General features: G+C 45.6%; 1 protein-coding gene across 1 annotated transcript in view; it reads left to right on the forward strand.

Annotated features, from left to right (window-relative positions):
- ZMAT4 (zinc finger matrin-type 4) overlaps window positions 1-13,535 on the forward strand; it is a 68,881-nt gene that overhangs the window by 43,306 nt on the left and 12,040 nt on the right. Inside the window, exons 4-5 of the mRNA XM_035562798.2 lie at window positions 3,587-3,743; window positions 9,718-9,945. Of these exons, the coding sequence (XP_035418691.1) occupies window positions 3,587-3,743; window positions 9,718-9,945 (385 nt within the window). The remainder of the gene's footprint in view (window positions 1-3,586; window positions 3,744-9,717; window positions 9,946-13,535) is intronic.

The following is a 13,535-nucleotide window of genomic DNA, read 5'->3' on the forward strand; positions in this document are numbered from 1 at the left end:
GCTGGGAGAAAAGCCTTCCAATTCTTTCTAGCCCTATTTGTACTGTGAGATGGTGGAGTTGCTTTAATCATCATTTTCTTTCTGGCACATGTGCTTGTGTTGTGAAATGCATCCCTCACTTCATCTAGGTATGGCTTTTTTCAGTGAATGTATAGGTCTTAAGATGCTCCCTAAAGCCTGTTTCGGATTTAGATTGCCATAAATTGGTACTTGCTCTTTGCTTGTACCACAAGAAGAGCAGGCTCCAAAAGAGCAGGCAAGTGGTCTAAACTTCACACAGAGCATTGTGTAAATAGCACTTTAACAGCAGCAGCTTCTTCATGCACAGAGAATTAACTCAAATTTAAAAGACACTTTGCAGTGCCTTGAGTGGTGTGTTTTATATTGCTGTATTTCAAGGGTTTGTATAATCTTTTCTTCTTAATAAAAACTAGGAAATGAAGACAGCAGATTTGCATCTACGGATTAAATATCCGCACTTTTCTTGAGGATTGCTTAAGCAACATCCAGTAAAGGACTGCAACTGCCTGGCCCTGTGTGAGGATTATGCCTTTTAGTGGCTTGTTAACAAGCATCTGAATAACTGAAGTTAATTCTGTTGGATGTACAAGATTTGCTTTGAAATGTATAATATTACAAAGAGAAGCCCTATGAATTAGGCTGGCCTGCGCTGCTGCAGAGCGGGGGGAAAGAGGAGCAATGTCAGCGCTGGGAAACAGATACTTGATCTCCAAGGCTGTGCATGTTGTGCTGTGCTTCAGCTGATGCAAGGTCGTTAGCCCTGTCACTGGTACATCTTTGCAAAGGTTAGAGAGAAGGGACTGCCTGGAGAAAATTGCAAAAACAAACAGTGGAAAAAAATCCTTGCACATTGGCTCAGCTTATGTAGCATGGGGCTAGAGTTGCTGGTCTGGGTTTTATGGAAGCTAAATTGAGATGTTTTCAGCTTTAGGTTGAGCAGGGCAAGGTGAGCAGTGGGAAGGGACCCAGGGGTGCTGTGGGGTGTGGGGGGGCTCCTGCCCTGGTCCGGGCTGGCTGGGCTGCTGGGAGCGCTGGCCCCTGCGTGATCTGGCCGACAAGCGACGTTGTTTTACTGGTTGGCTGCACAATCCTATCAACGCAGTGTCATTCAACAGGTGACAAAAGACACCGGGGTCAGGTTCCCCCCAGCCCATCTGTTTACAGGTAAAACAGCCGCTGACAAAGCACCAAGGCGTAATTACCCTTCAGGGCTGGGTCTAGCCTCTGGACAGCATAGTGCAGAGTCCAAGGAAGGTGATGCTGCGACAAATGCTGCAAGTGCGGGTACCTAAGGTCTCTCCAAACGTCTCGATACTGCTAAAGAAGAACAGCATTCAGGGTGTGAAAAATGGCTGGCTGTTAGAGCAAGGGTCTGTTTGTGTTTTAGGCAGAGCCTGGGGCTCTCGGACTGACCAGGAAATTAGGGCCACTGCTCGTCAAGCAAATGCCAGTCTGGTGGTTAAATCCCCACCCAGGCTTTGAGATGCTCACCCAGAAACATCAGTGAGCTTGGATAAGATGTGTAGTGATCTAGGATAAATGTGTAGTGGATTGGTTTAATTGTGAATCTGGGGGGGTCTGAGGGTCATTTGAAGGCTTTTCTTTTTTTTTAAAGCAGTGTATCTGTGAAAGTAGGTTGGGAAGAAAAAAACATCACCGAAGAGCAGAGCAAGCAGAGGAAGGGACCCTAGTGCGTAAACACTGAAGTGTATCAGGTTTTCAAATGAGCTCTGTTGGAGCCTCTTTATATGTTACCACCGCTGATGATCAATAGAGTCTGGGAATTTTTCCTCGGCTCTTAACTTTCAAGTGATTTCTCTTTGAAGACATAAAATATGTTGAGAGAATCCTATTTAAAAGAAGTGCAAATTACACCCAGAACAGTACTTATCACCTCTTGAGATTTCTTCCTAAGGTTTAAGTTGATTTATAGTTAATAACAACAACAAAAAAGCAATGAAAATCAGTCCTCCTTCTAATTGTTCTTATTTCTTGGGAGAAGACGATCTTAAACAGTGGGTTGGGTGCCACTGCACAATCAGTTCGCTGTTCCAGGTCTTGCAGTGCCTTTATTCTGCTCCACATCTGCTGGGGGGCTCAGGGGGCACCTCCGGTGCGTGACTCAGGGTCACTGCATGCGGTGCTGCTTTGCGTGGGGGTTGCACGGGGCAGGAGCTTGTGTGCCTGGCACTCTGGGGCACTGTCCGCGTGAGCCGAGGACATGTCTGGAGGAGCCGGCTGGACACTGGTTGGGATGTGCTGGTAGTGGCAGCGCTACTGGGGCTCTGGCGGTGCTGCGTGTGACCTGGGGAGAAGTCTGGGCTAGAGCTGTCTCACACATTTGCATGGGGGAGTTAAAAAGCTGGGGCCTTCATTCTCTGTCCAAATATAAGGATGAAATTTGACAAAGAGGAACTGGATTTTTGAGTGCGTTTTTGCTGTGTGGCCAGCACTGGGCTAAACAGGGTGCCCCAGTAAACGCCTGAGCCGTCTTCTATCTTTGCACATGGATGAATTGCAAAATGCATTTGCAACTCATTGTGAAGTGGTTGTGAAGTGAAGATTGCAGCTTCTAAAGCAGACTGTTTTCTGTTTTGACAATATACCAGCAGTTGGAAGAATATTTGTTTAAAAAAAAAAAAAGAATAAAAGAGTACATGACTGCCTCCAGATGGCTTGTCCCTGGAGGCAGTCTTGCCATGGCATGGGGCCTCTTGCCCGGAGAATGAACCAGGATGCTAACTGCATGCATACAGCAGGTCATTTCCCAGCTTTGGAGAGATCTTGCTCTTCACAGAGCAGTATTTTCAAAAGTGATCGTTTAGAAACTGTGCTAGGCAACCAACCTGCTATACTGCGATCTTCTGAAAAGAGAGGCCATGCATATATGGTCCTAAATGCAATCCTTATTTCCTTTATGGAATAGATTGAATAATTAATTTTGACTAATGGTGCAAATGCGCCTCTTTCCCCTGCTTAACAGTTGTTTGTACGGTTACCCTCGTATCTGTGGATACTGTTTGTTTGCAAACATTTGCTGGCAGCAGTGTTAATGATATTTTGCTGACAGCCTTCAGCTGCAACCACTTTTTCTCACAGGGTGTGCTAAGAGCGATAGGTCTCAGCTCAGCTACACGGCTGGCCAGAGACATGCTGGCTCTTATTCTTTCAAGAATAACTTTAGTGAGTGATGGAGACGATATTCTCATTAAATCAGGGTTTATTTGTAAAAATAAAAATGCAGTGACTGGTAACTGTGAAGAACGAGCCCTGCCTACATCACTGTAGCAGAGAGAACCTCCTGCTGGGACTGAAATACAGTCACGTTCTTGAAGTTTTAATACTTCTGGTCATCTATTAGCTGACATCCTGGAGCTTGCAAAGGGACATAGCCTTCGCACTGAGATGCTTCATTGTGCGGATACCCATGGAGTCTGGGGGAGAAATGGAGCAGGAGACCCTTGGAAATCACATCCTCGAAATAACCTGGAGTCCTCCCCTGCTTCCCCATGGCTGCCTGGTGGGCTGATGCACCTGTTTTTTGTGTTTTTTTGTCTCCATCCAGGGCAGTGATGGTGACACAGTGGATAAGAACAAATGCTGCACACTATGTAACATGTCCTTTACCTCAGCAGTGGTGGCTGAATCGCATTACCAAGGGAAAATCCATGCCAAAAGGTTAAAATTGTTGCTAGGTGAGCCGCCGGCACTGAAGGCCGCAGGTAGGTGTGAGGCGGTGGGGCCGGAGCGGGCTGGGGCAGTGCACGGGCACCTTGCTTGCGCCCCTCTTGTAACGACCTATAAGAATTGCTGATACTCATTATTGTCTGCTTTGTTCACGTAGGTTAGTGGCTTATCAGCCAGCGCTGGCCTTTCTGTGAGAGCCCTATGTCTGGTTCCGTGTTTCTGAAATGTTTTGCTCTGTGGAAGACAGTATCTCCTCTGGGCACAAATAGCCGAGCCTCGCTTTAATTATCAGAAGTTATTTGACAGCTCAGCTAATACACTTAATAAACCTTTCCTGTTACTGTACAGAGCAGAATCCCATTTGCTTTTACCTCAGAGGGAAATGTAGTCTTTAAAAATGTTTTGGATCGATTGTCTTTTGATTTTTGCCCAGACAGGTATTCACGCTTTCCTCCACAGTGATTCCAATAATGTGAGCCTATTAACTTTCACATTTAAAACGTCAAATGTTTGAATCAAATAATTTAACCATCTTATTGTTTGCTTAACCATAAAGTCCCTGAAAAACACTAATATACTGTAAAACAAAACTTCCTCTGGGGCTGTCAGGCCAGAGGACGCTTGAACAATGTATTCCTCATGCTAAACAGGCAGCACCATTGTGCTGTAGCCCTGCAGACATATGTCTGTATTTCATTGTTAGTATTGGTGGCGCTTCTTTTAGAACAATATAAATTTTTCTGGGCACTTTAAATCCTGTCTAACAAGATGTGCATAAATCTTAGAAATGACTAAATAAGGTTTTTTTTGGCTGCCTGTGTGTTTTTATTGTTGTTTTTAACTTTACAGACTGATGATGCTGATGCATATCATTTGTCCTTTATCAGTATTGGCTTGGGAAATGCTATTGCCTTTCTCTGAGGGTATACAGGGACTTGCATTAGATTGTGGCTTGCTTGTTTTAGCTAACGAGGGTGTTCTAAGAAGGCTTGTTAAGTGAAGGTGTGGCAGCATCCCCGCTGAGGTTGCTGAGATGCACCTGAGAACTTTGCTGGTCCTTTGGGCACGTGGCTGTGGAACCCATGGGAGCCAGCGCAGCGGGATTGGCACCTCTGTAAATGAAATCAGAGATGTGCATGGACAGACAATATGTAGATGAGACAAATCGTACAGTCTGCTGCACTACAGACCTCTGAAGCACCACGGGGCTGGCTTAACATAGGGTCTCTGAGCTCTGGCAGCGGCCAGCTGTGCCATGCTGCTGTTAGGTACAGGGGCTGCAGGGCTGTGTCAAGGCATGACTTTCAAAGAGCTGCAGTTTTGCATTGTTTTTATCTAATTTTTTAATCATCTGGATCAGCCTCACAGAGGCAATAAGTGATCTGCACCACATGCTCTGTGAGTAATGGGCTCTTCAGCTGCAGTAATCACTAGGAAAGAATAACTTGAGGACTCATCAAGTCTCCCAGATACTTGATCTGATGAAGCTGAGCCACAGGAATATGTTAATAAGCACCTTCTTGCTCTCCAGCAGTTCTCAGAAATGTGCTCTTTGGACATAGCATTTCTCTGGGCTTCCTATAGTGTTCCTCAGCATTCTTCCACTGGAATGCCATTTGCTATCAAACTAAAGTGAGAAAGGCTCTACACAAATATTTGAACTCTCATAATCTTTTCATTCATTCATTCAAAAAAAAAAAAAGCTTAAAATATTCTGAAAGTTTCCCAATTGCTTTTATTATGGCTGAGATTAAACATATACAGTTAATCTAAGGAAGTACTTCAGTGGTATTAGGCAAGTAAAAATGGGTAACAACCTTCAGGTTGCAATATGTGATTTGCAGCCTTGCACAAAAATGTATTCTGCTACCCTAAGTAATTTTGAAACTCTGAATTGACCATTTGCTTAATTAGGGCATCTGTTTGTAAAGGGAGAAATGAATTTGTGAAATTATTTGCGCAACCATCTTTCTAGAAGTCATTTCATTCACACATACATACAGATGCTTTTGTGGAGCATAGTGACAAAATGAGTTTAGGGGAAAAAATGAAGACTAATGAATGCAGTTGAAACTGCAGGGAAAATTCAGAAAGAATTCTAGAGCTGTTTGAAGAGCAGTGTTTTCCAATTAAAAAAAAGAAAAGAGAAAAAAAAAAAGCATTGGAGAATATGTATTCCTCTCAATGAAAGTGAAAAATTTGAAAAATATCTGCAACTGGAGTTCCATTCCCAGTCACAGTTCCTGGAAGCAGCAGCATCGACCCTGAAGCACTCTGTGACCCAAGATGCTGTGGGACCTGTGGTGATGGCCTGGGGCTGGAAATCCTCCTCAGCTTCACCTCTGCAGAGCGGCTTCTCTCCAAGTACAGCACCGTGGCTTCCTCCCCGCCTCTCATCCGTGTCCATCAGGGAAGTGGCAGAAGGAAGGTTTTCTGCAGATATCTCCTTTATGAGCTGGGGAGACTGAGCATGTGTCTGAGTGCTGAGCACTTGTCCCGGTGAGCAGCGTGGTGCCAGAGCAGCACTGAGCACACTCAGGAGCAGTTCAGGGGCTCTCTGAGGAGCTCCCATGCTGCAAGGTGAAATGTTTGTCTCGTCTCTACTGAACTGGTACACAACACGCTTCTTCAGCATTACCATGGAGGCTGCGTAAATCCTGAACTTGAAGTAATCTGTGCCCTGTGCAGATGGAGCAGTGCAAGGCCTAAGCACATGTTGTGCCCGGTGCAGGAGCTGTTCCATTGCCCCCATGTTACTACGAGGGAATCCAGAGGCACTTTCTGATTCCCTTATGCAGGAGTTTTCTTCACGCTGGCTTTGGGAAAGGTTGCAGACCTGTTCTGCAGACACATGCTGCACGCACTGATGACTGCAGTCTGCCTCTGAACAAACCCCTTTTTAATATTCTGTGTTTTCTGTCTCACCAGTCCCATAGAAAATTAGATTTATTCACAGCCTCTTTACAGGGCTACACCTTCCCTGTCTATTTTATCATCCTAATGAAATACAGATCTCCAATTTCTCTGCTGGTGCTTTCAGAAGAGGGAGGAGTGCCTTAGCAGTAAGGTTTTTCACAATAGGAAAGCGATCTCTCATCGCTACAGCAAAATATTGGTGATGATTTTCTGTTGCTTCTGCTGTACTAGGTTGTAGCCCTCAGAGGCTTTATGTCACCACTATTTCTGATGAATTTCTCCAATCATTTCCAACATCTTCCATCAGCTTGCATCCAGTCACCAGGTTGAGTTATAAAGAACTGCGGGGGAAAAATAGCTGCTACCTTCATTTATCCTAGTGCGAGTGCCTGCAGTGCCCTTTTGTTGTGGCTCAGTTACTTTCTCCTTCTCGTGCTCTGTTCCTGGAGAGTGGCAAGGATGACAAGTTGGGTGCCATTTAAGTACAGCTATGAATAAGAAGCTTTGCATGCAAGAAATAAGTCAAACATTAGTTCATTGCCAGAGTGCTAAATTGTTTCTAACTTTGTGTTTTGCTTCATGCAGCAAAGTAAGACTTTCTCACTTCCCTCCCACAGCAAATGGGAATGTAAGGCAGACTGTCGTGAGCTGTTTAGCATTTTGAAGTACTTGAAATAGTCAAACTTGCAGCTTTTATGTTTGTGTTAGGACAGAGCAACGTTTTTAACATTTGATGTCTTGTGTTTATTATTAATTTTCATGTTGCTGCTCAGGGAATGATGATGTTTCCTGTTCTGTAGTAGTTACGTGCTGAATAACAAAATGATAAATCCACATTTGTGGGGAAGTCAACTTTCATCTGTTTCTCTTCGGGAGGATTTGGAAGACGCACGATGTTTTCATTAGTTGTCAGACTGGGTTCAGCACACCTTAGGACTGCTTGTAGTTGTAAACTGCCCCTGAGGAACATGGCTTTACGAGAAAATGCTTTGTGTTGTGAGAGCTGAGAGGAAAACCCTCCCGTGCCGGAGCACGCAGGTGATGCAGGCGCTGGGTCCATGCGAGGCTGGGGGACTCGGGGGGTACCAGCACAATCCCCGCAGCAGCAGCGTGTGTCCTGCGGACACCCTCCCTCCTGCTCTGCACTCGAGTGAGCACCAACAGCATCGGGACAGGCCTGGATGCACAGCCACGGTACCGGCTGTCCGGCTGGCAGCCGAGCAGCATGGCATGCTGCTGTCGTATTTCCTTAGCGAGCAGGAGACGTAACTCCTGCGGACACCACCAGCTCTGCGAAGCGAAGAGCTTCCCCTCTGGTTCCCATGGTTCCCCTCTGGTGGTAGCTAACATGTAAACAGGGATAAAGCTGAGTAAAGGATCCCTTAGATTTAACTTTGTAGCCTGGGGCCTGGCAAGTGGCATGTCGAATACATCACAGAGCTCCTGGGCTGCCGCAATAGCTGTCTGTTCGGGCAGTGCCAGAAGCCTGCGCATCTCTGGTTCTGGCCACTCCTGTGGCCAAGGGCAGAGACAGGAGCAGGACAACGGTTCCTGGTGAGGTGCGGACCGTTGCTGGAGCAGGCGCAGGCTGTGTGTCGCTGCCCTGAGTGAAATAAATCCAAACGCAACAAGCAGGCGGTTGGCTGGACAGCAGAACGAGTAGAATAAACATCTTCAGCAGGAGTCAATTAGGCAGTCACTTTATTAACTAATGCCCAAAAGAGCTCGTTCTGCTAGCACTGTGCAGAGCGTGGGTCACATCAGCAGAAGTGAGAAAATTCTTCTTCAGGTGTTTCTCCAAAAGAGACGTGGACGGGAGGATGACAGTGCCTCACAACCAGCAATAATCCGGGCAGAGAACATCTGATACCTTGGCAGGTGTCATCAAAACAATAGAGGCTTATATAGCCCTGGAAATGGATAAGGTTGTAAGTAACATGATATGTAAGATATGATTTCCCTGAGGAAGGTTAATAGATGTGCAATCCCGAACAGGTCAGCAGAAGACTTACAGCAACGTGAACTCTCTGGAGCTGTGGAGACAAGTGCAGTGGGCTTGGGTCATTATTATGTGTCTAAATAGGGGTTCGTTGTGCTCCCTGCTGCCGTTCCTGGCACCAGGCACTGAGGTGGTTCCGTTGCTTGCCATCCTGTGCTCTGCTGGGGCTCAGCTGGAGCAGCAAGGAGCCTCCCCATTACAGGCAAGCCTTAAACTCCTGCTTGCAGCCTTAAAAGTTGCCTATCCTTGTAGCACGGAGAGGGCGCAGTTTGTTAATTATTTAGATAGCAGAGATTTCATCTGGAAAAAAAAATAGAGTCACATAAAACGGAATTTTTGAATGAGGTGTGATAATTAAGTACTAGTCGAGTGTTTTTGTATTCCAATGCTATCTAAATTTTATTCTACTTGAAACTGTTTTCACATGGTTTTGTGATTTATACTGTACAAAGTAGGAAGCTTACGGCAAACAAGGTGCAGCTCCATTATGTGAGGACCTGTCACCGTTTTTTCTTTTGAAGTTATTTGGATCACATTTGTTATCCCAGACAGCCTTGTGGTGAATCTGAGGGGAAATGGGACTAAATTAAGGTCATGGATTGCTGCATTTGTCACTTCATAATACGAAAACCTTTGAATGAGGGGTCTGAATATAGAGTATCTTTTTCCATCTGTTATACTAAAATTATTACAGTTTTCCCTGTTCTTTCCAATACCAAATACACTGAAAAATAAGAATCCTGAGATATTATAAATCTGTTTCTCTATCTTGAGAAGCCGATGGCTTTGCATATTTTGTTTATTCTCCACTGGCAATTTTTCCTGGATGTAGCAACTTAAGCAGGAGAAATTTAGTAGATTTAGTCACAACAACAATGAGCTGTGTAACTGCAATTTTTTATTTTATTTTATTTTATTTTTTATGAGAAATGGTACATTTCCAAGCAGTGCCATCTGGAATATCTGGTGGGACACTGTAACCACTGTTGATTATTCCTGGCATCTAATGCAGGAGCTGCTTCAGGGTCTGGGGCTATTTAGGTGGCAGCACTTGCCTGTGGAAAGCTAACCCCCCCGAGTGTTCTCTTCTGCAGAAACCGCTCTAAGCTCCCTCAAGCAGCCGCACACGGACCGTCCCACCGTGGTGTCCTCGCCGCACCAGCGAAGGGATTCGGACCGGTACTGCCAGCTGTGCGCTGCCTGGTTCAACAACCCCATGATGGCCCAGCAGCACTACGACGGCAAGAAGCACAAGAAGAACGCGGCCAGAGCCGACCTGCTGGAGCAGCTGGGGAAGACCCTGGACCTTGGCGAGCTGAGAGGTGAGGGCAAGGGGAGAGCGGGGGTCTGCTGCTGCCTTCTGAGTTTCACGCTGCTGAGAGAGCATCTCTGCTGAGATGGCGCACTGCGGTTCAGCGGCATTATTTAGAAGTTGTTTTCTAGGTTTTTCTTTTGCCTCTCCCTGAAGTAGTCTCATCTGATAGTACATCTGTCCTTGAGCAAGTGTTGGATGATCCCTCCGAGCCTAGAGGAAATGAGGGCAGAGTGCTCAGCCCGGCTGGGAGCCCAGGAGCTGGGCTGCTCCGCTGCTGCAGGCGGAGCCCACCCCTGCTGCAGGGAGAGGGAGCACACGGTGTCTGCTGTGACTTGGTCGATGTGTGTGAAACTCTGCAGTACCCTGGGCCAGCAGTCCAAGAGCAGTATTGATTGTTTGCTATCGGTGTGTTAAACAGAAATTTGCTGTGTTCCTGAAAAAGGGAGAGTGGCTTTCTGGGCTGGTCCAGGCAGTGAGCGACCTGAGCCCTCCTCGGCTGCCTTGCCTGCTGCTGGTATATCGTGTTGGTGGCAGACAGATACTGGTCATTAGCTCGCTTAAAGTTGTGTGTTTATGGAGATGTGCTACTTTAAACCACCTGAGGATGTGGCCTCACACTGAACTCTGAACAAAGCTCCTTTTTAATATAGAGATATAATTACAGGAGAATAGGTAAGGAACTCCATTTGAAAGAGTGTTCTCTGTGGTCTCCAATTATAATCCTGCATGTACACAGTATGTTTGACTAAAATGGGCTGAGGAAAAAGTACAGGTTTGATTTTCAAAACCATATGGGAGAGCATTAACATTTTAAGATACCTTTTTTTTTTTCCTTGCTAAATGAAATAATTTTCCTTTAAATACTAATGACTATGCACTATGTTGTGCATTTCTTGATCTCCAGTAAGCCTTGTAATGGTTATCCAGATCCTTCGTGTGCTACCCGGTGTGACTCACAATGCCGTAAATGATTCATGTGGCTGAGTCACTGCCCACTGCTGAAAATACACGGGGAAATAAAACCTGGGACAGTAACATGGAAGTGCTCAGTACTGCGAACCATGCCAAGCTCAGGAGTGGCTGAAGATGTCACTAACTGTAAACAAATCAACGGCGAAGTGTTTTATTCATTTAGCTCCCGCTTAGGAGAGTTGAAGTCGGAGGGCTGTGCGTCCTGCTAGCACCAGCAGGACCGTGCGGGGTGTGAGCACCCGCAGCGCGGGCAGAGGTGAGCTCTGGGTGCTGCGAGCTGCACGGCCAGGCCAAGGAAAACAGGGCAGGCTACTGCTCTCCTGTATGCGACTGGCTAAGGCTGGTCTCTACTGATGTGGAAGGCAGACCTATGCAGTAAAAAAACCAACAACAACAAACAAACAAAACAAAAAAAAACACAGAATGAGATCTCCCGGATGTCCAAGGAAATAGTTTACTTTGGCAGATTGTGTCAAATATTACTTCAAGAAAAACGTTCAGAGTTACCCAGTGGCAGCCTGTCCTGTGCTGGCCGCTGAGACTTCGTTTGACCATTGATTTCGGTGTCCTGCAGTTTGGTGTCTGCAGGACATGGTTGGTGTCATGGCCGTGTGCTCTCCATTCCCTCTGCTTGTTTTGCAACCTCAGTGTTCAGTAGAATGCAGACTCATTTCCTTTCCATGCTATCCCTGGCTTTCCCAACACAAGTTAAATATTAATTCTATTTTGACTGCTGTGGGAGACTAACATTTGATGTGTTGTGTAAGCCTGGAAAGAGCAGTGTCAGTTGAAGTACAACATTTCAGCAGCCTTTGATGCTTTGATAATGGCTATAATAAAATATTTATTGATAAATATGAATGTGTATTTGGAGAAATAAGAATAGAGTTATATTTTTGGACAACTGATATTTATGGGAAACAAAAACATTGATTCTTCTTGCCAAGTGCTCATCCTGCAATTTTGAAATCTTACTTCTTTTCAGAAATGAGAAAAGGGAGGGGGGAAGCAAAAAGATGCCTCAATAACAGCACCATTTCTCTAGCGTGTTCCGAGGTAAAGTTACGATGCATGTGAGCATTCGGTCACGTAGTCTGAATGCTTTGGCCAAGCGGTGGGTGCTGTTCAGGGTGATTGAGAATGACGATTTTGTGTGAGATCTAAGTAGCAGGGCAGGGTTGCATTAAAATTAAATGCCATTACAGTGGCGCTGCAGAGTGCAGAGCAGAGGGAGCTGAACCACTTCAGCTCCTTTCAGCTTGGGTCTCGCCTTTCTGCTGGCTATCTCTGGTACCTGCCAGTGAAACTTGAATTTTACTGAGTGATGGAGACAGATTCGGGGCCAGCCTGTAGATGGGATGCTGTAAACCATGTGAACATGAGTCGTCTTCCCAGAGCACTTGGCCCCTGGTGAACAAGAAAGGCACCAGTGCCTGTCAAGGGGATTGCACCATGAATCCCTAGAATAAAATATAGCAACCTCTGCAGTAAAGCAGAATCGGAATGGTTGCACAGCGTTGTTGTCACCTATAGCCTTTGTATTCTCCATACAAAGGTAAATTGTCAGAGGTGCAGATGCTATCTTGAAAAATCAGGCAAAGAACTGAGTTTAATTTTCCTTCATGGCTCGTAATTTCCTTGTATGCCTTATAAATACTTTTTGTACTGTGCTGTTGCTTTTGGTTAGTAAGAAGTGATTTAACAAGTACTCCCCTGGAATGTGTTTTAATGCATTTTATGCAGAATGACATTAATGACTTTACTTTTTAATATTTTATTTAATGGATATAAGAGTGCATTCAATTTTATATGCATGTCATGATTCAGGGAAGAGAATGCTGATATGTCACGAGGATGCAAAAGTAAATGTGAGTATAGACAGAACACAGAATTTACTAACAAGCTACTCTGGCTGGGACCACCTTGGCATTGCAGACTGCCTTCTGTGCTGATACTCAACTCCAGCACACTTTGTTCAGGCTTTGGTTGGGCGCATTTTATGACGCTAGTTTCAACCGAGTTGGCAGCCTTGGTAAGCTCGAGTGAGATCAATACTGTTAATTTTGATGTTCTGGAGGTGGTTGTTGCTTTTAGTTTCATCTTGCAGTTTATCCAAGGCTACTTTTATTATTCTGTGCCTAATTTCGGTGGAGTCCATTTCACACCTGAGGCTTCAGCTCCACAAATCCGTCTCAGGGCGCATGATTTTGGCTGGCAGGTCAGGCAACCCCTTGTTTGTAACTGCGAGACGCTCTGACATGCTGTGGAAAGAAATCGGTGTCCCCAGTTAGGAACTCTAGTCACTGGTGATGTTTCCACCTACACAAGTAATTAAGATTCAGTAAGGCTGTTGTTAGTGTCTGCCATTAAATTAGCCGCTGAGCATTAGAACCTTATTACCTTAATTTAAAGTGTTGCCAGGTTCTTAGGCCACAGTCCTGGTCTCTGCCTTGCTGGGGTCACGGCATTGTCCAAAGGCTTGGTCTGCTGCAAGAAGTGCCAAGGCACCTCCTGTCCCTGCTGCGGTGCCTCTTCCATCCCTTGCCCTGTGCTGTGGCACAAGCGTACGTGGTCCCTGCCTCCTAGAGCCCAGTGCAATGTGCACGCCAGTGGTGGTCAGAGCTT

This window comes from Cygnus atratus, chromosome 27, assembly GCF_013377495.2.
Source record: "Cygnus atratus isolate AKBS03 ecotype Queensland, Australia chromosome 27, CAtr_DNAZoo_HiC_assembly, whole genome shotgun sequence".
NCBI classification, from domain to species: domain Eukaryota; kingdom Metazoa; phylum Chordata; class Aves; order Anseriformes; family Anatidae; genus Cygnus; species Cygnus atratus.